The following is a 23853-nucleotide window of genomic DNA, read 5'->3' on the forward strand; positions in this document are numbered from 1 at the left end:
AAAGTTGAACTTTTCAAGACTTGACTGACAATAATACCTTTAAAAATTTTTTTTGAACCAAAGCCTGCCTTTATTTATTTATTTATTTATTCATGCATGCATGCCAGTTCTGGGCTTGAGCTCAGGGCCTGAGCCCTGTCCTTGGACTTTCTCGAGGCTAGAGCTCTACCACTTGAGCCTCAGCACCATTTCCAGCTTTTTTTCCTATGTATGTGGTACCGAGGAATCGAACCTGGGTCTTTGTGCATGCTAGGCAAGCATTCTACCTCTAGGCCAAATTCCTGGCCCAATCCAAAGCCTTTATGCAAGAGGAAAGTTTCTCCATTTTCTCTTCATGAAAGGGTGTCAGCCTGGCCAGGACATGGGCATAATCTTCCAGAAGTATACAACACATCCAGTGAGTTAAACATATGAGGGAAGGTATTAAATCACACTGACTGATCACTTGTTTAACAGGTTGTAAAATACTGTATTATTTCATTTACTATTCACAACCAACTTAGAGAAATTACTATCATCTGTTTCAGGTGAGCCAAGTTTAAAAAGGTTAAATAACTTCCCCAAATGACAGTTGGTAGAACCAGGTCTGCATGATTCAAAAGTTCTTGCTCTTTAGGCAGATAGGACAGTGTGCGTGCGTGCGTGCGTGCGTGCGTGCGTGCGTGTGTGTGTGTGTGTGTGTGTGTATGCACACATGAGCCTGGGCACTGTCTCTGAGCTTTTTTCACTCAAGTCTAATGCTCTACCCCTTGAGCCACAGCTCCAGTTCCATATTTGTGTTGGTTTGCTTTTTGTTTTTGTTGCTTAATTGGAGATAAAGAGTCTCTTGCACTTTGGACTTTCCTGTCCTGGCTAGCTTCAAACTGCAATCCTTAGCCCTCAGCTTCCTAAGTAGCTAGGATTGTAGGCCTGAGCCACTAGCAACAGGCTAAGACTTATATTCTTGACTGACATACAGTTGACATTAAAAAAAAGACTAATTATTTGATGAAGCAGTAAAAATTACTTACTTTAGGAATTTACTGAACTTATATGTCTTCTATTACTTGGTATGAGGAAATGAAAAGCATGCATGAAACCCTCTTGTTGGGTGACATTGATTAAGAGGCAATACATTCATAAATGGATTTGGTGAATGGAAAATCATTTGTACAACTACTTTAATCCTAGCTACTTAGGAGGCTAAGATCTGAGAATCAAGATTTGAAGCCTTCCAGTGCAGAAAAGTCGATGAGACTCTCCAATTAACCACCAACAAAAACCAAAAGTGGAACTGTGGCTCAAGTGGTAGTGTCAGCCTTAAGTAACAGAAGCTGAGGGACAGTGCCCACACCTCAAGCTCAAGCTGCTAGAGCGGCACCAAACAAACAAAAAACTACGTAAGTGAAAAAATTGTAACAGTAAAAAATAAATCAGTTTTGGAATTTGGCCTAGTGGTGGAGGAGTGCTTGCCTAGCATGCACTGGGTTCGATTCCTTAGCACCACATACATGAGCCAGAAGTGGTGCTGTGGCTCAAGTCGTAGAGCACGAGCCTTGAGAAAAACCAAGGACAGTGCCCAGACCCTGAGTTCAAGCCCCAGGACTTGGGAAAAAAAAAAATCCTTCTTTGCTTTCACTCACACATATTCCGGTTGGGCAGCAGGGGGCAGCAGAGGTTGGCTGGTTCTGCCTATAGCAGGCTTTCAGCCAAGGGCTTTGACTTCAGAATTCCAACTTGCTTAAAAATAGACGTGTTATTTTCTCTGCTGCTGACATAGACATGCATGTGTTTTTACACCGCCCTTTGGTTCCAAGTTCTTTGCAAATTAACACAGTCTGATTTTGACACTTCTCACAGAAGAAATCTCAATGTGCAAGGCAAGAACTTTAATTTCTAAATGCTTATTCGCATATTGTATCTTTTTAAATCCATTGTATAGCATTTGGGAAATTGAAATATTGTGTTTTTATGCAAACTTCACTCGATTTCAAATTACCATCATTACAGTTTTTATTCAATAGTAATCATTTAAACACAATAATCATTGACTTTGTCTATAAGTACAATATACACAAGTAAAACTTCAGAGAAGTCATGAAACTTTGGCTAAAAATAAATATTTCTAGGTAAATTAACCATATTCCAAAAAAGAACAGAGGTATTGTATCTATAACAAACATATCTATACTGTCTGATACCTAAATTTGGGGATGTTACAAAATAAAATACCAGAAGTCATAACTTCTCTACCTTGGTTGGCCTGGAGGAAAATACTTTCTACAAAATAGGGATAACATGGCCATTCTAACTGGAGTGGGGTGGAATCTCAAGAGTTGTTTTGATTTGCATTTCTTTTAAGGCCAGAAATGTTGAGCATTTCTTCATGTGTCTAGCTAGCTATAGAAGGTCTGTGTTCATCCCTGTCTCCTCCTTTTCCCTCATTCTTAACTCAGGCAAAAAACCAACTGATTCTCTTAACTTTGTGTCTGAGGTCCTCTTTCTGGACACTGGTACTGCATTGGTTCCATGCCCTTTTCTAGGATATGGTAATGGTCATCTAACTCATTTTCCTACTGCTCAAAATACACCCTCTAATACTGCTACTGGTCTTTTCTAAATTGTAAATCAGGGTAGGCCTCTCTCCTTGTCCTTTGATGCTCCTCTACTTCCTGTAGGACTAAAAAACACACAAAGTTTCATTGTGGTTAGGCTTTTAGATTCCTCTTGGCACCATTTCACAATGCCCAAGTTTCCATGCCAGCTGACACCTGCCCAACTACTGTGCTTCAGAAGGTGACACCTGTGCCTCCCCACGTCTTCCAAGCTTCTCATTTCTTCAGTCACACTGCTTCTACCTGCTTACAGTATAAGGCGTTGGAAATTCCTTCTCTTGGAAATTCAATGTAAAAGAGGAGCTCTAATATTTCCAACAGTGCCATGGCAATTTCATAATACTACCCCCCTGCAAATAGTCCAAGGCAGTGAGGGTAGTGCCATAGGCAGATAAACATAAATCAAAATTTCTATTAATGATCAAAACAAAACCATTACAAGCTAGGCACTGGCAGTACATGCCTATAATCCTAGCCTCTCAGAAGGCAGAGATGTGAGTATTGCAATTCAAAGCCAGCCTAGGCACAAAAGTCCATGAAACACTTCCTCTCCAATTAACCACCAGAAAACTAAAAGTGGTGCTGTGGCTCAAAGTATAGTTCTTCAGCTGAAGGCTAAAGAGCTCAGGGGCAACGCTGGCCCTGAATTCAAGCTCCAGGACTGACAAAAAGAAAAAAAAAAGCACATCACAATAGCATCATTATAAATTGTGTTTCTTTGTCACTACGTGTATTTGTAGACTAATGTTAATACTTGTTGTTGCTATAGCACATCAGTAGCTTGTGCAAGGGTCTATGTTCAACTCCTTACCACTGCTGCCCCCCTCCTAAAGAACTCTGAAGTTTGACAAAACAGTACATGGAAAGGAAAATATTCTAAAGTCTTGTAATTCTTGATAGAAAATGAGTCTACTGATTGGTAACACTAGTGCACACTCGGTTTGTGAATGAGAAAACGAAAGAGAATCAAGAGAAGCACATGCAGCCAAAAGGGTTACATTTTGCTTTATCGTGAGTGGCAGAGATTAGGGATGCAGGACAGTTTTGTAATTTTAGGTAAAAATTATGGCTTTTCCACATATTCTCAGCCCTAGACTAGAGGTGGAAAAGGTTCTCAAGGCAAAGAATAGCACAGAAAAGCACAGGAGACTATGCAGTTTATAAAATTTAAAAAGACCTTTAAAATAATGTACTTTATATAGTTAGATTACCCAACGCTACTATGTGATACTTGAAACAAACAAGCGATCAAACTAGAATAGCACTGGTAAAGACATATGGGGGCTGCTGTTAGGATGTAACAGAGTACTGCTGCTATCAAAAACCACGTGATGGATCCTTAGAACATGAAACAGAATGACCGCAGGATCTGGCAGTTGCACATCTGGGTATGTACGAAAAAAAAGGAAAAAGAAAACTGAAGGCAAAGATTTGAACAAAAATTTTTAAGCCGATGTTCACCACAGGCAAAAAGTAGCAGCACTAGAATGTTCGTTCATCATTAGATTAGGAGATGGATAACCTGGAGTGAAGCTCTGCCATGTCTTACAATGTACATGGCCTGTGAGGCCAGACACAAACGGTAAATACTGTAGGATCTTATCTATGTGTGGCATGAAAATTCAGACAGAAAAAAAAGGAGTAAGGACCAGGGCTTGGGGGCAGAGGAGAATGAGGAGTGGTTTAATAAGTAGTTTATGTTTAAGAAGATAAAATAGATTTGAAGTTTGGTGATGGCGGTCACACAACGCGAAATCATCAAACTGCAAGGTTTAAAACAATTAGAATGGGCTGGATACAGTAGTTCAGCTCTGCAGCCTCAGCACTCAGGAGCCTGAGACAGGAGGATTGTGAGTTAGAGACCAAGCTAGGATACATAGTCAGTCTGAACTAATTCTAGGTACATTGTGAGATCCTGTTTCAAAAACAATGATGATGATAAAAAAAAAGAGGAGAAAGAGATAGAAAAAGGAAGAGAAAAAAGAGGAGAAAATGGTAAATCTGTTTATATAAATTTTGCCACAATAAAAAATTGTCTCATGTACGTATGCTTTTATAACAAAGGTAAAGATCCACTGAGAAGCTCTTGATAGCAATACATTCTTGACCATGAAAATCTTTATGATCATGTGTTTTAACAAAGATCAGGAAGCAAAAACCATTTACTTAACTCAAAGTTATTGTTCAATCTCTCTGGCTTCATCTGTGACTTCTGGCCAACCTTTACTGTTTCCTGTAATACTTGGTTTCTACTTTAATCAGATTTTTCAAACAGGCAAGACATCTTACTACTGGAAAGTTACTTCCTTAATGTAAGTGTTTCCTTCTGATATTGTACATTTGTTGAAAACAAAATAATTTAATAATCATGCTCAATCTCTGCAACCTGAAAACTAATCTTTTCAAAGACGTAAAGGATGATAAAGACTAAAACCTTCCCCATTCATTGCTGTTTTTCCCTCTTAATTCTAAAGTTTGAAAATATTAGTTTTGTTGTTGTTTTTGTCTGTCATAGGGCTTGAACTCAGAGCCTGGGCACTGTCTGAGTTTTGTCTGTTCAAGCCTAGTGCTCTATTACTTTGAGCCACAGTACTGCTTCTGGTTTCCTGATAGTTAATTGGAGATAAGAGTCTCACAAACTTCTCTGCCAAGGCTGGCTTTGCATAGAGATCCTCAGATCTCAACTTCCTGAATAGGCAGGTTTCCAGGCATTAGCCTTCGGTGTCCCCATGAAAATATCATTTTTGATGACTTCTTTGTTGATTCTCTCCTCCAAATCTCTCAGGTACCTTTCCCATCCCCCACTTTCTTTTTTGGTCAGAGACTGGAACTTTAATTCTGTATCTGATGCTTTTGTTCAAACATGAAACAAAGAATGACCACAGGATCTGGCGATTGCATATCTGGGTGTGTACTTAAAAAAAAAACGAAGGCAAAGATTTGAATAAAAAATTCAAGCCAATGTTCACCACAATGAAAAATTATTCAACCTTAGGATAATCTCTCTACCCTCTGAGCCACGTCTCCAACCCTAACCTCCTTCCAATCAGAATCCTGAATCCTGTATACATTTAAATAACAAGTCTGCTTTGTCGACAGGCTGTGGTGTGATGGTAATTAATCACCTGTAATAATGCCACAGCACTACACACCTATTTTTCCCAACTAAACTTTTCCCGAAAGATGTATCAGTCTTTCTTAAGTATGTGCTAAATCCTAAGGAATTACTGGAGTTACTTGGATTACCTCTGAAGCATCTGTGAAACTGCATGTTCCCAGAGTCCTTGAATCAGGCTTGAGTAAAGACTTGCTGTGGATAGTGGGGGTGTGAGGAAGCCAACATGCCAATGGTGCTATGAAGCTCTAAGAGCTTTGGGCCTATTTTTCATGTTGGGTCCTCCATCAAGTCCTTACCACCACCCCCATTAGACTTGGGCTTTTCCTCACACATAGAAAGAGGCTCCATGTTGACTTTCACTTGACAAGTACTGTGATGAGACACTGATCTTGGCCAGGTACTGGTGGTGCTTGCTGGGAATGTCAGCCACCCTCAGGAGGTTGAGATCTAAGGATTTGCAATCCAAAAATCCAGCCTGGGCAGAAAAATCCATAAGACTCTTCTCTCCAATTAAGTATCAAAAAGCCGAAAGTGGGAACTTGGCTCAAATGGAAGAGCGCCAGGCTTGAATGCAAAAGCCAAGAGATAGCCCTAAGTCCCAGTATTGGTGCAAGAAAAAAAAAAAGACACGATCTTGGAATTTGTTATGATTTTGTTGTCTACCTCAGCTGATACCCATCCTCTTTTACCCAGTGCCTGAAGGGGCTCTTCCCAGCCTTTAAAAACCTTCGAGCAGGACCACCCATCTTCCTCAAGTATTCATTACACTGAAACTATCAGTAAAAGGACCATTATCACCTACTTTATTCTTACCTTAGGTAAAAACAAACTATCTTTTTTTTGCCTATTTCACAGCTCTGCTGATTTTATTTTAATGAGAAAGGAGGGATAATTTCATAAAAGCCAATAGGAACTGTGAGAACATGACTCTTTTCTTTACAAATAGAGAAATGTACCACCTCTAAAGTCAAAGGAAGTGTGAGCGAGCTGCCACGGGTGGATGCTCCTGTCTAGTTTGGCCCCAAATCATTGTTGTTAGGGTTAGTATCAAAAGCACTGTGTTAGCTCAAGGGTCTCTCACGTAGAAATGCAAGCTACTGAGGAAAAAAAATATTCAAAGAGTTCAATATCTGAACGCAAAAATAAGCATTCTAAAGCTATTAGTAACATGTGTGGATATATATATATATATGTATGCTTTAGATACACATATGTATATATATGTTCTCTATATACGTACTTATATATTCTAAGCACATTTTATATATGTGCTGTATAATAAAAGATTACAAGCTTTAAAAAGCATATTCAATGAAAGTGAGATATAAAACACATGCTAATTTTGAAAAGTGGACATGAAAAGTATAAGCAATATACATATAAAATGGCTGATCATTTGCTATACTTTAATAGAAGATGCATAAATTAGCATAAAAAGAAATTATTTACTGATATTCTAAAGTTATTTTTGTGGTCATAGGATTTGTCTATGTATATGATAACAAGAAAAAATAACTTATAGTAATTCATTTTTTTACTGGGAACGATTATAGCATATTTAGGAGAGAATATTTACCTTCAGAGTGGTTTTTGCTGGGATGGGAGGTACAGTCCCCAGGTCCTATACTTAAGTTATTCATTCTAACTCGGTCACTAGAAATGAAAAGAAACACACACCAAACACATTAGCTACTATGGTCTGACTTATTCTAACTAAAGGGAAATAATATCTGTTTCTAGCTTACTAAGTTTAAATTTATATCTCACAACACTTAAATGTAGATTTGATCCTCACCTCACAATAGGAAATTAAAATCTTGAAAGTCAAATTAACATGCCTAATAAATAAAAGTCAACTATTTGTTTACAAAGTTTTGTTCTTTATATCACTAAGACTGCTTGCTTCCAAGAAGTGTGATGAGATCACACTGCCAATTTAAGCTTCCTTAATTCCTTTATGGAAACTACTTTGAACAAAGTATGACCAGCTCACTTTTGTGCTTTTTAATAATGAATGGGGTCAAACATGAACTCATATCAAGTTACAACATTTTAGAAGGACTAAAAGTGAAAAAAGTGGTAAGACTGACCAAGGACGTAGCTACTAACCTGTGTGCATGTTTTAGAGGTCTTACCGATATCAGAACGTATTCTGGTGCAGTAATATGATGAGTTCGGAGTTAACCGAACACAAACTTAATTATTTGAATTCTTCCATTTTTGCTAAATGGTTAAAATAATATCGCACAGAAGTGGGTGGTGACTGTAGGTAATAGTCTGAATGTTAAGATACAAGGCAGGATGCAAACCTAAGATCACAAATCACATAGACTGCAGAAAGCTGTGATGAGATTTATGTCTATGCATTGAGACATGGAGTAGAAATCAACAGGTAAGATTCATGAAAACCATGGCAATACATTGCTGTAGTTTTCAATTTTCTCAAGAGATTAAACTAGTTGCTACTGTTAGAGTCATGGAATGCCTATTAAAAATAGATATCTGGACAGGTCTGGAGGATCACACATGTGAGCCTAACTATTCAGGAGGCTGAAATCTGAGAATCACAGTTTCGAGTCAGCTTGGCAGGAAAGCCCATGAGATTCTATAAGAAAACTGGGAGTGAAGCTGTAACTCAAGGTGGTAAAGGGCTAGCCTTGAGCAAAACCACCCAGGGACAGTTCCTAGGCTCTGAGTATAAGCCTAGGACTGATTTCAAACAAAACAAAAAACAGATTATCTGAAATATTGAATCAACTACAACCTCCATGTTTCTTTACTCTAAGCTCATGGTGGTGAAGATTACTTCACTTAGGCAGAGGATGCCGAGTGCGTATTACCTGGAGGATGCCGATTCTTTACCACCGCTCACATCCATTCCTGTACCACTTCCATCGATGACCGGTGAGTCCAGGTTTGCAGATCCGTTACTGATATGGTCGCTGCTTTCATATCCGGACTCGGTCCTTTGCATCTGCCAATTGTCACCATGACCTTTACTCTCCACAAGGACCTTCGCTTTCTCTGCTTTCCCATTTGACTCAAGGGAAGTTCTGCTTCCTATTTCTTGCTTTATTTCATCTTCGTATATTGTCATTAAACCTTTCTGCTTTGGATTTTCTTTGGGCCAATTAGTCACGCTCTGATCCTTGCCACCTGCAGGTTTGTTGGTGAGACTTGCCTTATGTCTTGGGCTATGCTGCCTCTTCTCGCTCTCGCTGAAAACACTGTCAACATTTAACGTTTCCCGCATAGGCTTCCAGCCTCTGGTCCGGCTCCTGCTGCTGCTACAGCTGCCTCCTTTCTCCCTGGAGTCTTGGCTGCAGTCGGTGTCATACCCAGTGGCACTGTCACTCTTAACACGCCCTAGTGTTTTCTCTCCTGGAATAAGAATGTGGGATTTGCCTGAACTTGTTTGTCCAGAAGCTCGACTTTGATGAGCAGCTCGATCATGTTTACAGGGTCCTTTTCCTTGACTGTGATAGAAATGCAGATTCCCATATTGTCGAAAACCATTGGGGGCAGAAGGTGATCTAGACTTCAAGTGTGAGAGGTCTTCATCCATCAGATCTTCAAAACAACAACAAGAATAACTCAAGACACAAGAATCACCCCTCAGAGCAACTCGGTAATCAGAAATCAAACAACTTGTGTAAGAAGAAATGCTAAGTAGTATAGGTAAACAATAACAACAATAAATTGTGCTGGGTGCATGTAGCTCACACCTGTTTATCCTAGTTACTTAAAGGGCTGAGATCTGAGGATCGAGGTTCAAGGCCAGCCTACGCAACAAATTAATTACCATAAAACCACGAGTGTAACTCTGGCTCAAGTGGTAGAGCACTAGCTTTGATAAAAAAAAAGAAAGAAAGAAAAGTTAAGGGGCAGTATCTAGGTCCTTACTTCAAGCCCCAGTACTGGTAAAAAAGAAATAAATTGTACCATGTACTGTCTTTATTTTGAAAAGTGCTTATTTGTCCCTACGTATAATTAACTAGAGCCCTTTATAAATGAAATGAACTTTTATAAAAAAAGCATCTCTAAGGTAGAACTTTATCTCTAAAAGTTCTTTTTAATAAACATGCTATCTCATTCATAACTAACAAAAACCCTACACATAACACATATTCTCTAGGCTGGTATTAAAGATTACAGTTAGCTAAGCCCACTTGGTGCTGAGTGTGAGGGAGACCTGCAGTCACACAAATGTGACTAGTAATTCCTCCGGAAGAGTTTTATGCTATTCTTGTACATGGAAAACAATATTCAGAGGTGTATGCGAGAGATATCCTCTCAGCAAAAATCTTAAGTGGGTGTTATAAAAGCCATAAGATCAGTTATGACATGGCCATCAAAAGGCAGGAAACTATGGAAAGACATTTTAGGAGGCACTGAGAAGCCGCATGAGAAACTGAATGGAAAGAAGCTTATCACTTCCTTGTACCCCTGTCCACATACCTAAGTAGGCCAGATAAATCCGATGTTCTCATAAATGAAAGGTACGGGAAAATATCAAGCTACACACACTGCTATCCCAGCTTAGAATTAAGTAAGAACCCGGAAATTGTTTACATTTTTATATTTATTTTAGATTTCTTTTGTCTAAAAAAAAATCTAATAAATCCAAAACTTATTTATGTAATAAAAACCTATTGAGAATATTGAATGAATCTGAACTACATTTTAGATTTATTCAAAGTGGATTAAAGAAACAATATCGAGAAAGGTATAAGTACATAAACATAAATATGAATTTCAGGTAAATGCTCTGAACTTACCTCGGTGTCGACCTACATCTTTCCTTTGTCCCTTTTCTAAGTCTTTCCTTTGTGAAGAAAGTAAATTCTTTTGTTCAATGGCTTTCAGAGCACATTCTCTAGAAATGTCCTTTATCTTTTCCCTCTGATCACTATGGCTTAATTTAACTGTAAAAACAAAACCATTCATACAATTACAGATCATTTCCCAGAATAACTATTTAAAAACAAAGTATATAATGAACTGCTTTTAATGTGTAACTAAGAACTCAATACAGTTTTTCCTTGCACTGGGGATGTGGTTGTGTTTTTTGTTTTTTTTTTTTTTAAAAAAACTTCTATGTAGAATTCCATTATATGTATGTGTGTGTATATAGTGTGTGTGTATGTATATATATATATATATATATATATCACATTTTTTGTATCCATTCATCTGCAGTAGGGCATTTGGATTGTTTCCATCGCTTGGCTATTATGAATAGTGCAGAGATGAACATATATACAATGGAATTCTACATAGCCAACAGAACATAAAATAACGGCATTCGCAGGGAAGTGGATGAATCTAGAGAGAATAATATTGAGTGAGATATGTCAAGACCAAAGGAACAAAAGGCACATGATATCCTTAATATGCAGCTATCAGATCCAAACAGTACAAGAGCGAGGACTCAATATTTATGTACCCAATGCTATGGACATGGTATTAGAAACATAAACACAGCTATATAGACATAAAAATTTATGACTCTATAGACATAATGTTTTATTACATAGATTAATATGTATCTATGACATATAAACCCCCAGCTCTAAAATCTAAGTGCCAGTGATTGTATATAGATTCCCTTTTTGAATACTTGTTTGTTAAACACATCATTTGAAATATGATGTAAAAATCAATGTTAATAAATTCTTTAAATAAAAAAAAAACAAAACTTCTTCTATGATCCCTAAAGCATGTTGGGAACAGAAAGAATCCTGCTGCTAAAGCAGTAAGGCCTAGGAGTCACTGAATGGATGCTATTTACCAAGCACTGCTGTCAGTGTCTCTAAGGTGGGTACAATGATTATTTATACTTCAGGTGAGGCAGTTGGGGCCCTTAGAAACAAGCTCAAATGTACACACTTTCTAAATGTAGAACTGCGCCCATGAAGCCAGCTGTCTTGTTACAAAGCATGTGTACTGCTTCTGGATTTAAAAGCAAGCATCTTTGGGACTGGGAGTTTGGCCTAGTGGTAGAGGGCTCGCCTAGCATGCACAAAGACCTGGGTTCGATTCCTCGGTACCACATACATAGAAAAAAGCTGGAAGTGGTGCTGAGGCTTAAGTGGTAGAGCTCTAGCCTTGAGAAAAGTCCAAGGACAGTGTTCAGGCCCTGAGCTGAAGCCCAAGCCTGGCAATCAATCAATCAATAAATAAATAAATGCATCTTTGACAATCATAAAATTTCTAAATCAAATGACAGTATTAACAGTTCTCATGGAAGACAGAAAAAAACTATAGCATTTCATGAAATTTTCTTTTTCTTTGCAGTGCTGGTGATTGAATCCAGGGCTTGTGCATGTTAGACAAGTGCTCTTCACTGAGCTACCTGAGCTACAACTCAGCATTAATGTCAGCCTTTATTGCAGTTCTTTGCTAATAATCACTAATTCTGACTCTTAATGCTCTTGGCTAAGCAGATTACCTTATGATTAAGTGTCATCTAAGTACCATTTTTAAAAGTTGCTAGTACCACGTACACAACTATTAGATTTGTGTATTCTAGAACCACACTACAAGAGTTGAATAAAAAATGAGGCTAAGAACAATCTACAGGTGCAACAATTCTGAACCGACTCCTGGTGTACTCATCAAAGATATGCTGTGGCACATAAGCCAAGTTTATTAACATGTTTTTCTCCGTTGATTATTAACTCTCCAAAGGAAAAGCCATTATAGCTTTCTTTGGGAACAATCCACATGTAGCCAAAGTCCTATCACAGGTCAGAGTGTATAGGGAAAGTCAACTTGTCAAGTCCCATTAATCAGCTCTCACTGAATCACATTCTTTCTTGAAAAGGTTACATTCTCAGCTACGTGCCAGTGGCTCATGCCTGTGAACCTAGCTACTGAGGAGGCGGAGGTCTACGTAACTCAGTTCAAAGCCAATCTAAGCAGGAAGTTCATGAGACTTTTATCACCAGTTAGATCCCCCCCCCACCCCCGCACACTACACCCTCCAAAAAGCTGGAAATGGAGCTGTGGCTCAAGCAACAAAAAGCTCAGAGACAGCACCCAGGCCTCAAGTTCAAACCCAAGGACTGGCATGCATACACACACAAAAGGATTATTTTCTTTTCCTGGTTAAGCACCCTCTGTTTCTATAAGTCTTACCCATACAGGAAGTTCGGGTTTAGTAACTTCAAAAAAGGGAATGCTTAAGGATAACGTAAATGGTAATTTAAATACAAACCTGGTCCTCTCCCTCCACTTGTTTGACTGTGGCTCCGATTAAATGAAGAAAGATTATTGGTTTGAAGTTTTTGACTTTCCCTCTGTTTTGCTTGGTCACTGAATCCATTTTCTTTGGAATTATCGGCTTTATATGCTGAAGATTTTTCAAATCCTTAAAAAGATAAGCAAATATCACATCATCCATTAGGAAGACTGTGTGAATCACCTTTTCAGATGTTTTAAATTACTTAAAAACAGGGGGTCAGACATCACTTAAAGCTTTCTACATACTGCTTTGTAATGCACCCAGTATTCACTTGGCTGCTTTGGACATTTACAGTTTCCTAAACCATTATTTTTTTTTCCCCAGTTCTAGGAATTGAACTCTGGGCCTGGGTATTGTCCCTGAGCTCTTCAGCTCAAGGCTACTGCCATACCCCTTGAGCCACAGTTCAGTGTTCTGAACTTCCAGTTTTCTGGTGGTTAATTGAAGAGTCTCACGAACTTTAGTGACCAGGCTAACTTTGAACACTGTTCCTCAGATCTCAGCCTCCTGAGTAGCCAGGATGAGCCACTGTGACCGGCTCCTAAGCCATTTTTAAATCTCAAAGCTTCCTGTTGAAAGAGCTCCAAGGCCAGCAGCATCTTCTGTGCTGGGTGACTGTGAAAGGTGTTTCTTAGGACACAAACATCACTGTGAAATCTTCCTGAATTCCACTTTGCCAAAACTCAATTTTAAAATTATTCTCAGCATTGACTTTAGAGTCAATGTAACAACTCCCAGTTGAGTAGGGGAAAGAAAGCACAAAAAAATTACCCATATTTTCCGTCACAGATTTGTAATGTGACCAGCTGACAACCTGCCTGAGCGCATCCTCGGTGGAGATGGCTGTGCCTTCTGGGTTCGCATAGAACAAAAGCAGAGGCTGGAAGTGACACCGGATGCATTTGGAGACCACATCTTTCCATTTTGTTCCCACCTTAAAAAAATCACAATGAATGCCAACAAGTGAAAATCAGGCAAACAATGCATTATAGAGAAGCAAAGACCCAATTAATTTGAATTTCAGTATTTTTAACATATCAAGATGTGAGCTGTTCAACTATCAATTACATGATTGATTGTATTTATTAATTAATCTAAAAAAATCTTATCCATATGTTGGTAGAGTTTTACAAAACAATGGGCAAAAATGCTAAGACTTGCTGCATGGAGATTTAATTATAGAATTTTGAAAACGCTTTTTTTTTTTTTGCCAGTCCTGGGTTTGAGCTTAGGGCCTGAGCTATGTCCTTGGACTTTCTCAAGGCTAGAGCTCTACCACTTGAGCGTCAGCACCACTTCCGGCTTTTTTCTATGTATGTGGTACCAAGGAATCGAACCCGGGTCTTCATGCATGCTAGGCAAGCACTTTTAACCACTAGGCCAAACTCCCGGCCCTTGAAAACACTTTCTACATACATGGTTGACTGATGCTTGAGATTCAAGAGCAATTAAGTAAAGAAATATAAGAATGTGTATTAGGGGGCTGGGAGCATAGCCTACTGGTACAGTGCTTGCCTAGCATGCACGAAGCCCTAAGTTTAATTCCTCAATACCTCATATCCAGAAAAAGCTGGAAGTGGCACTGTGACTCAAGTAGCAGAGCAATAGCCTTGAGCAAAAAATGTTCAAGGACAGTGCCCAGGCCCTGAGTTCAAGCCCCAGGACTGGCAAAAAAAAAATCCATAATAAATATTGTTGGGAAAACTGCATAGGTAAAAGAGAGAAAGAACTTTTACCTCATTACACAAAAATTAACTCAAAATGGGGGGTCTTCCATTAAAAACTATAAAAATATATAGAAGAAAATCTTTACAACTCTGGAAAAGGTAAAATTTCTAAGGATACCAAATAAACTGTAGAAGAAAAACTGACTCACAAAATACAAAATAAACTTCTTCAAAATTACTCAATAACTCTGCTCTTTGGGACTCATCTCATTATAATTCAAAATAAGCAACACAGATGTAGTAAAGCATTAGGGCACAAAGAATTTCTACACAGATGTAGTAAAACACAAACAATTTTGACAACTTATAAATAAGAAGAAAAGGCAATTTGAAAAACTGTATAAGCATCTATAGATGACAGATAGATAGACATACAATAAAACCCCATATAATAACAATGGCCAACATGTACATGCAAAAAATGCTTACAATATATAACAAGCATAAAGGAAAGATAAAACCCCAGGGAGATATTAGTACACAACCACCACCAGGGTAGAATGAAAAGACTGGGGACATGGAATACTGCTGAGGATGTGGGGCAATAGAAAAGCTCATACTCTGCAGGTTTTCATCATATTTTCCTTGTTTTAAGCTATGAGAAATAGCCCAGAGGTACAGTACTTGCCTAGCATATGCAAGGCCCTAGGTTCAATCCCTAGGGCCATCCTTCTGCCCCCAAACAATTCTAGAAATGGATTGGCCTTAAAAATGACTTCAAAACTGCCAGGCACCAGTGGCTCATGCCTGTTACCCTAGTTTCTCAGGGTGCTGGGACCTGAGGATCATGGTTTGAAGCCAGCCTGGGCAGAAACATCCCCTGAGACTCTTATCTCCACTTAACCACTCAAAAACCAGAAGTGGAGAGCAAAGAGGCTCAGGACCAGTGATCAGGCCCTGAGTTCAAGCCCTGTAACTGACAAAAAATAATGACTTCAAAAGAAATCAAATTTCACCAATAAAAACTTTGAACTGAATGATGCTATTATCTTTATTCATTCCCACATTATACAGTTATATCATTTCCTCTGTTAGCATCTTATTTATCCCTAAAGAGCAAAGGAAAGCCACAATAATGGCTTCCATTACTGAAAGTCTCACTTGCCTCTTTCACATTTGCATCATCAAAAAACACCCACTTAGAAGTCTTAGTATGGAAAGCAAAGGCACAGTAATGCCGGCTGGTATAGCAGATCACACCAACGAGGTGAAGTTCACTGGTTTTAGCATTTTCATCCGTAACCCTGTAAAAGAGCTGTTCAAAAGATGAACCAAGTCCATTTAATACTGTATCTTAAAACACAAGGAACATTGTCATGAGGAATCAGGTGTCTGACTTATTGAAAACCGGTCACAAGCACATGGCTTCCAATCCCAAGTCACGGAGTGATTACTGAAGACATTGCTGACACTGAACCCTTAGCATTTCTACTTTTAATTAGCCCATGAAACTTAAAGCCTCATAAAATGAATAAAATAACAAAAAATAGGAAAGTAGCACAATGTCTCTAATAGCACATGATTAACATTTAACAAATACTCAGAGTGTGACATCATTTACCTAGTCCTGATAATCCTTGGTTGAATCACATTGAACATACATTAAAATATTGTCTAAAGGATCAAACCTACAATTTTCAGTGTAATATAAGTCAACTGAAAACATTAATAATCAAGTACATCAATAGAACTAAAAATGAATGTTAAATCTTAAACACTTATCCAGATTAAATATATACTTATGAGAGATACTATAATAAATGTATATTATACATATGTAGATGCATATGTATAATATATAATACACATATATACAGGTATAAAAACCACCCTATCATTATCATCATTGCAGAATGAGGGAGAATGACATAGTCTCTAATGGATAAATGATGGGAAAAGCATTCCACTTAGCCTGGTCTGATTAAATTCATTTTGCAATAGAGAATATCTAAATATTACTATTGACTTCAAAAAGAAAAGCTACAAGTATTATAACATATGAAGATATCTCAAGAGAATTTTTAAATAAAATGAAAAAGCATGGAAACTGTCAAGATACCCCAGGAAGATAAAGATGTGTTGCCAGGTTCCGGACAACTTCTTCGGTCAGGTCTGAATGTTCAGAATCCCAGACCAAGCCAATTGTCACGATCTCTGGGCAATTCATTAAAACACGGCGGATTTTTATTTTTTGACCACAGTTACTCTACAGAAAAAACACAAAAGTTTTGAAATTATCCATATACATCTACCACAGGCAAAGCTTTATACAGTAAAAACAAGCTTAAGATATGTCAGAAGTTTGTCACTTCAGTCTATCAGAAATTGACCTTTAACTATTTGTTTTAATGACTGCTTAAACAAGAAGTTAATTTCAAATCACATTATTCATTGTTTTTGTAGAGTGATTAAAATATGCTTTAAAAAAGTAGAAAGTACCAGGTACTGGTGGCTTATGCCTGTAATCATAGCTACCCAGGAAGCTGAGATGTGAGAATCTTGATTCAAAGCTAACAAGGGGGAAAAAAGTCTGTGAGAATCTTATCTCCAATTAAGGGTTACAGAAAAACCTGGAAGTGGTGCTGTAGCTCAAGTGGTAGAATGCTAGCCTCTCACAAAAAGAGAAGAGTTCAAGGACCAGGATCAGAAAAAAAAAAGGGCATAAAGATCTTGAAACAGTAATTTAGGTGAGAAAATAGCATTCATTATGTTTATTTAAAGAAAAAGAAACTACTCAGGAGGCTGAGATCTGAGGATCACTGTTCAAAGCCAGCCTAGGCAGTTAAGTCTGTGAGACACCTATCTCCAATTAACTATCAGAAAGTGGTGCTGTGGCTCAAAGTGGTAGAGTGTTAGCCTTGTGCAAAAAAACTCAGGGACAGCATCCAGGCCCCACACAAGTCCCACCACCAAAGATGTCACAAAACCTTTCTCATTAAGTGATACATTTCAAAACACTGAAAAAAATTCAATTGACATAGCTGGGCTTAAATCACTCATGAATTTATTATTTTGTTCTGTGTGTGTGTGTATGTGTGTGTGTGTACGCGTGTGTGCGCACGCGCTCCAAACTTGGGGCTTTAACTCAGGGCCCTGGGCACTGTCCTTGAGCTTTTCGGTTTAAGACTAGTGTTCTGCCCCTTGAGCCACAGCAACACTTAAGGCATTTTTTTGGTGCTCAATTAGGGATAAGAATATCAAGATTTTCCGGTCCTGGTTGGCTTCTGATTCTCAGATCTCAGCCTCCTGAGTAGCTAGGATTATCTGTACCCAGATATTTGTTTTTGAAATGTGATCTTGCTATGCTGTTCAGGCTGCTCTTGAATTTGTATGTTCAAATGCTCTTCACTTCAGCCTCCCATGTAGCTCAGATGAAAAAGAGATACCACCACGCCCAGAGAAGTAGGAATTGTTACAGAAACAGTGCTAAGGCGGATAATTCACATGGTATAAAGTTACCCAAAATTACACTAAGAATATACAAATTCTGAAAGTGAATTCTCCATATAGAAATAATATTTACTGATAATATCTGAGTGCCTATTTTCAAATTTACAAACATAAATGTATCCTAGTCTTTTCCAAATTATACTTACAGGACATTTCCTGTAGTCATCAGTTGTATTTGCTGCTTGAAGCAATTCTGCAAACATTTCTGGTTTAAGGCGTTCATGCCTTTCCATCATTCTCTCAACTTCATTGCTTCCAAAAATTAAAAAAAAAAGCAGTCTCAAGATAGGCCACAAACTTAAAAACAAATCTAATGAATTACACATGAAAACACTGTCAATACATATTAGTATATGTGCATCATTACTGTGTAAAACATGACTATGTCTGAAAGATGAACCAGAAATTTACATAAAGTGAAAAATCATTAAGTTTGGCAAGTAGATGGTAAAAATGCAGCACAAGCATAGGATAAAATACCATTGCAATTGTGCTTTGGTTTGGGACTACCTGAATGAAGGTGAGAATCCTGTCTGAAGTAAAGGCTTGAAACAAATGATTCTTCTATTCAAATACTTAATAATTAGAGACTTTAATGTAAACTCTCTACTCTAACAAAAGGAAAAAAATACCAATAAACATTGTAGGACAGGTTCCTTCTCTCTGGCCCAAAGTTCCCAGGAGTAAAGTTTTGATTTCTTCTAGAATTAAGTTCAGAAGTCACAGCCAAAGTTATTCAAGCTGGACTTGTGTGTTTGTTCCTATTACACATGCCAATTATTGTTCTAGAGCAGAGGCCGCCTTTTGCACTCATTATTGGGAAACTATGTAACTCCATCCACTTCCCCAATCATTAGAAACCTTTAAGCAATGATTTAAACATTTTCCAAAGGAAATCTGAAACAAAAATTGCTATTCTAGAAGTTCTGCTTCTGCTAAATAGTAATGTAACTGTCCCGGATCTGCTCAATATTGCTACAGTTTATCTATAAGCATTCAAAAAATATAAGCACCCACTGACATACAGGTCTATTAGAAAACACAAAATTTGATGATCTCATTAAACAAGCATTGCATAGAATAGTTTTCCAAGATGGAGCATGGGAGCCCTGGTTAACTAGACAAGACAGTGCAGTCAATCCGACTTGGATTTTAATCCCTATCCATACAAGGTAGGGATGCCTGGGCCTTGAAACCATTTGGTACATGACAAACCAGACATGTATGCTTCTTGTCAGCTGCCCATAGGCCATCTGGTTATATTGATAATTTTGTATGGCTTACAAATAGTGTTAGAAATATCCAAAGGGCCCTTGGCCCTGAAATGTCTTACAAGATTAATAAACCTATTTTTCCCCCTTCCCTTCCCTTCCCTTTCTCATTTCCTTTTCTTTCCTTCTTTGTGTTGGTCCTGGTGCTTAAACCTAAGGCCTGGGCACTGTCCCTGAGGTTTTGTCCTCGAGTGCTCTACCACTTATCCACAGCTCCACTTCTGGGCTTTGGGTGGTTAATTGGAGCTAAGAGTCTCATGACTTTCCTGCCCTGGCTGGTTTCGAATCTCAATGATCAGATCTCTCAATCTTCTCAGTAGCTAGTATTACATGCCTGAGCCACTAGTGAGCAACTCATTAAACTTCTTTTCATCAAGATAAGATCTTTGTTAAGTTGAAAAGCAACCATTTTTATATAGCCTGCAATGCAGCAAATGTTCAATAACTGATATTCAGTATTTATAACCAGTAAGAGAGACTTTGTAAAAGTCAGTTATACATAAATATATGTACACATATATACATATATGCCACTGCAATTCAGTCTTTGATCTTATGACAAGAGAGATTGATGAGGATCTAGTTCTTGTTATCTAAGATAATGCTTCAGAAAAATGTGAATGAGGAGATTGAGGCTATCAAATCAGACTATATTCTGAACAGAGGAGGAGAGGAAGAACATTGGGATCACTGCAGAGGTGACAGGATATCTGAAAAGCACAGAGAAAAAAAAACAGAGCAAAGGAGAAAACAGTTCAAAACTCCAAACTGGCCTCCCCAGTGGGGAGGAAGCTAAAGCCACAAATACACAGTAATCCAGATGGCCCTGGTGAAAGATGGACAATTTTAGCCACAGGACAAGCCCACACTTCCTCAAAGCCAATGCCAGGTAGTGCAACAGAGACTGTTCTGGTGTGACAAGATAGCGTTAGAGGAACAAAAACAAAACACTAACAAAACCTCACATATTTCACAGAGCTATAGTAAGTCACCACGTAGAGAGGGTTCTAGTGTTTGAGACTAAGAAATCCTGGGGATTTGAAACCAGGAAATGGTCATGGGCTCTGGTAGGCTGGGTGGGAGACAGCTATGAACCATGAATGGAAGCTGGACAGAAGAAGAGGATCTGATGAGGATGCAATGAAAGGTTCAAAGAGTAAGGTCTTGAGCAGTAAAGAATGCAGTGTTCTCTGGGTGCGGTGGCTCACGCCTGTAATCCTACCTATTCAGGAGGCTGAGATCTAAGGATCAAGGTTCAAAGCCAGCCCAGGCACAAAAGGACCTGAGACTCTTATCTCTAATTCACCTACAGAAAATGGGAAGTGGGTCTTGGCTCAAGGGTAGGGTGGTAGCCTTGAGCTGAAAAACTCAGGGACAGTGCCCAAGCTGAGTTCAAGCCCTATGACCCACAAAACAAAACAAATGCAGCGTTCAGTGCCTCCACCTTCCCAGTCTAGTTAAAAATTTGCAGCTGGGCCAGGTGCTAGTGGCGCATCCCTGTAATCCTAGTTACTCAGGGGGCTGAGATCTGAGGATCATGGTTCAAAGCCAGCCCAGACACCAAAATATGTGAGACTCTTATCTTGAATTATCCATCAGAAAACCAAGTGGTAGAACACTAGCCTTGAGCTGAAGAGCTCAGGAACAGAGCCCAGGCCGGGAGTTCAAGCTCCATGATGGACCAAAAAAAGAAAAATCATTTGGCTATACTGTTCAAATACCATACCGATTGCCATATAAATTTAAAACAAAGAGTAACAGCTGATTGCACTGAAATTTATAATAACAAAAATAACACTCAATAATTCAAATAACAAAATGGTTATTATACTAAAATCTTAAAAAGAAAAATAGGGCCTGGCACAGTGGCTATCACCTGTAATCCTAGGTAGGCAGGGGGCCAAGATAGGAGGATCAAGGTCTGAGATCAGCTTACAGGCAAAAATTATGAGACCCTATGTAAGAAATAAAGCAAAAAGCGTTGTAGATATGGCTCAAGGAGTAGCGTGCTTGGTTAGCAAATGTAAGGTCTTGACTTCAAAACTCAGTACTGAGAAAAATAAAATGAAAGGAAAGAAAGAGAAGGACAGAGGAGGAATGGAGAAGGGAGGGTTGGGAAGGAGAGGGGATAGATGGGTAGATGAGAAGAGGGATGGGAAAACAGCAGCAGATGAAGGAAGGATGTTTCATATTTGCCTTCTTTTCTGCTTATCCTAGCTTTTATGTCTGTGAAGGGATCAATGAAGCTAACAGGAAACTACCAAAGGCAACACACTGTTACAACTAACAAGAATTGGCTCCAGCACCATTTACATATAACTAGGTAGAAAACTTGAAATTCTGCACAATTTTGTACTATTCTGTCCATTTTGCAACAGGTTGAGCATCCCTAATCTGACATTTTGAAGTTTGAAATGTTCTAAAATCGGAAACTTTTTGAACACAAAAGTAGTATCACAAATGGAAAATTCCAAACCAGACTTGATGACAAAAATGCAGGTGCTTTTAAAACAGGACATGAACTCACCTTAGGACAAAATGTACCAGGAATGTGTAAAACACAAACTTTAACATTAGACTTGGATCCTATCCCCTGAAGAGCTCATTATGAATATGGAAATGTTCCAGAATCTGAAATTCAAAACACTGCTGCCTGCTGTTCCTCAGCACTTCAGACAAGGAAGGAAGGCTAACCTACAGCAGGCTAAATGACATACACGTGGCTGATTTAAACTACTGAGACAGTCCATCTCCTCCACCCCCTTTCAGAAGGATATTTGCAGGTCTCGGAGCAGAGGAGGGAAATGCGTGCATGTTCTGGTTTTACAGAAAAAAAAAATTCTCCAGGGCTTAAGTATGTGACTCAGATCTGGGTTAAATGTTCTTGGTCGGCTCTTACCATAGGGCTGTTGTAGAAATGTAGCGCACAAACTCGGTAAAGGGCAGAGGGTCTGAAGACGCGCCACAGCTACGACACACACACTGCGGGTAAAAGCAAACATTTAGTCCACCGGCCACCAAGCATGAGCACAGTGTTTAGGAAAATAAGTTAGCCCCTTCACCTGTTCATACAGGGTCATAGCAAATTTCTGGTGAGTGATACAGGATTTAGAGGTGCACATGTCTGCATCTCTGCTGGGCACTAGGTGAAAGTGAATCCTCTCCAGTATATTTTCCTAATTTAAAATAAGAAACAAACAAACAGATGAATTGTTGAGTATGCAGAAAATACTTCATAATGTATCTCTTCTTAACTGGACATTTTGCCACATGTCTATTTAGGAATGTCATATGTATTGTTGACTTTTCAGCTTTTTGCTCTAATCAACACTTTAAATGGTCAACTATACATCTCTCTGTGGTGCTAGCTAAAAATATTGTTTAATTAAAGAAACATCATAATGAAACAGGAGTTACCATAAGTAGAAAAAAATCAAACTGATAAAATATTTTGACATTAGGAACAATTAATTTTCAGGCATGAAACTGTTACTGTTTTATTTTTAGACCTGTCTTAGCAGAAGTATTTAGCAAATTAATTCTGGCTAAAACTAAGTAACTTCAGACTTGCTTTAAAATCTACTTGTGGACACAGCAACTTGAGAAAGAAAGCAGAGATGAACCAAAATTGGTCACACATTTCTCACTACTAAAGGTACATTATGGGATATGGAAGTTCATATTCTATGCCCACTACTTCAAAATTTTCAAAATAAAGCTTTTTAAAGAGTTTTAAAATAAACTATTATACCTAGTGATATCCTTGAAATATGTGAAGGACTATTATGCTTACATTGTTTAAATATCTACCTTTTCTTGAGAACTGTTAAGTCATTGCTCAAAGCAGGGAAGGGTGCTGATTCAGGAGAAGCAGACTTAGCTCAGGATGCAGATACCTAATGTCATTTGAGCTGCCCGGCTATGGGAAGAAAACCTGAGGAGAGAATCTGTGGCACTTTGCTACAGAGGGGCAAGCTGAAGTCACGTGACCACTCAAAGATGGAACTGAGGACCCCAAACACTGCATAGGAGCACGAGCGGGGGACCAGACTTGTGACCAGCATTAATTATGCATTATGTTCAAGAAATACAAGTTAACACATTCAGAACATAACAGTCAGAATTTAAATGAATATTTAAAAAATAATCTCAAACCAGTCCTCACTACCTGATCTTTACAGCTTAATATTAGGAAAAATACTTTTATTCTTTTTTGCCAGTCCCGGGACTTGAACTCGGGGCCTGGGCACTGTTCTTGAGCTTTCTCAAGGCTAAAGCTCTACACCTGAGCCCACAGCAACAGCTTTTCTATGTATGTAGTAACAAGGAATCAAATCCAGGTCTTCGTGCATGGTAGGCATGCACTCTACCACTAGACCAAACTCCCAGTCCCTTTCTTATATTCTTATACTAAGAAAAAGTCAGTAACTTCTTTAAATTCCTGTTT

The 23853-nt window shown here is 38.5% G+C and overlaps 1 protein-coding gene across 2 annotated transcripts in view; it reads right to left on the reverse strand.

Moving 5' to 3' along the window:
* Usp53 (ubiquitin specific peptidase 53) overlaps positions 1 to 23853 on the reverse strand; it is a 42687-nt gene that overhangs the window by 4705 nt on the left and 14129 nt on the right. The window contains exons 4-13 of one of the 2 annotated variants that reach the window (XM_090356643.1): positions 22469 to 22582; positions 22306 to 22388; positions 18282 to 18387; positions 16745 to 16891; positions 15791 to 15940; positions 13730 to 13892; positions 12932 to 13084; positions 10491 to 10637; positions 8553 to 9282; positions 7289 to 7365 (exon numbers count right to left, since the gene is read on the reverse strand). In XM_090356643.1, coding sequence (XP_090212769.1) covers positions 7289 to 7365; positions 8553 to 9282; positions 10491 to 10637; positions 12932 to 13084; positions 13730 to 13892; positions 15791 to 15940; positions 16745 to 16891; positions 18282 to 18387; positions 22306 to 22388; positions 22469 to 22582 — 1870 coding nt within the window. The remainder of the gene's footprint in view (positions 1 to 7288; positions 7366 to 8552; positions 9283 to 10490; positions 10638 to 12931; positions 13085 to 13729; positions 13893 to 15790; positions 15941 to 16744; positions 16892 to 18281; positions 18388 to 22305; positions 22389 to 22468; positions 22583 to 23853) is intronic. The other variant, XM_090356644.1, reaches the window with a different exon arrangement.

This window comes from Megascapheus bottae, chromosome 23 (genome assembly GCF_031878675.1).
Source record: "Megascapheus bottae isolate mThoBot1 chromosome 23, mThoBot2.hap1, whole genome shotgun sequence".
Taxonomy (NCBI): Eukaryota; Metazoa; Chordata; class Mammalia; order Rodentia; family Geomyidae; genus Megascapheus; species Megascapheus bottae.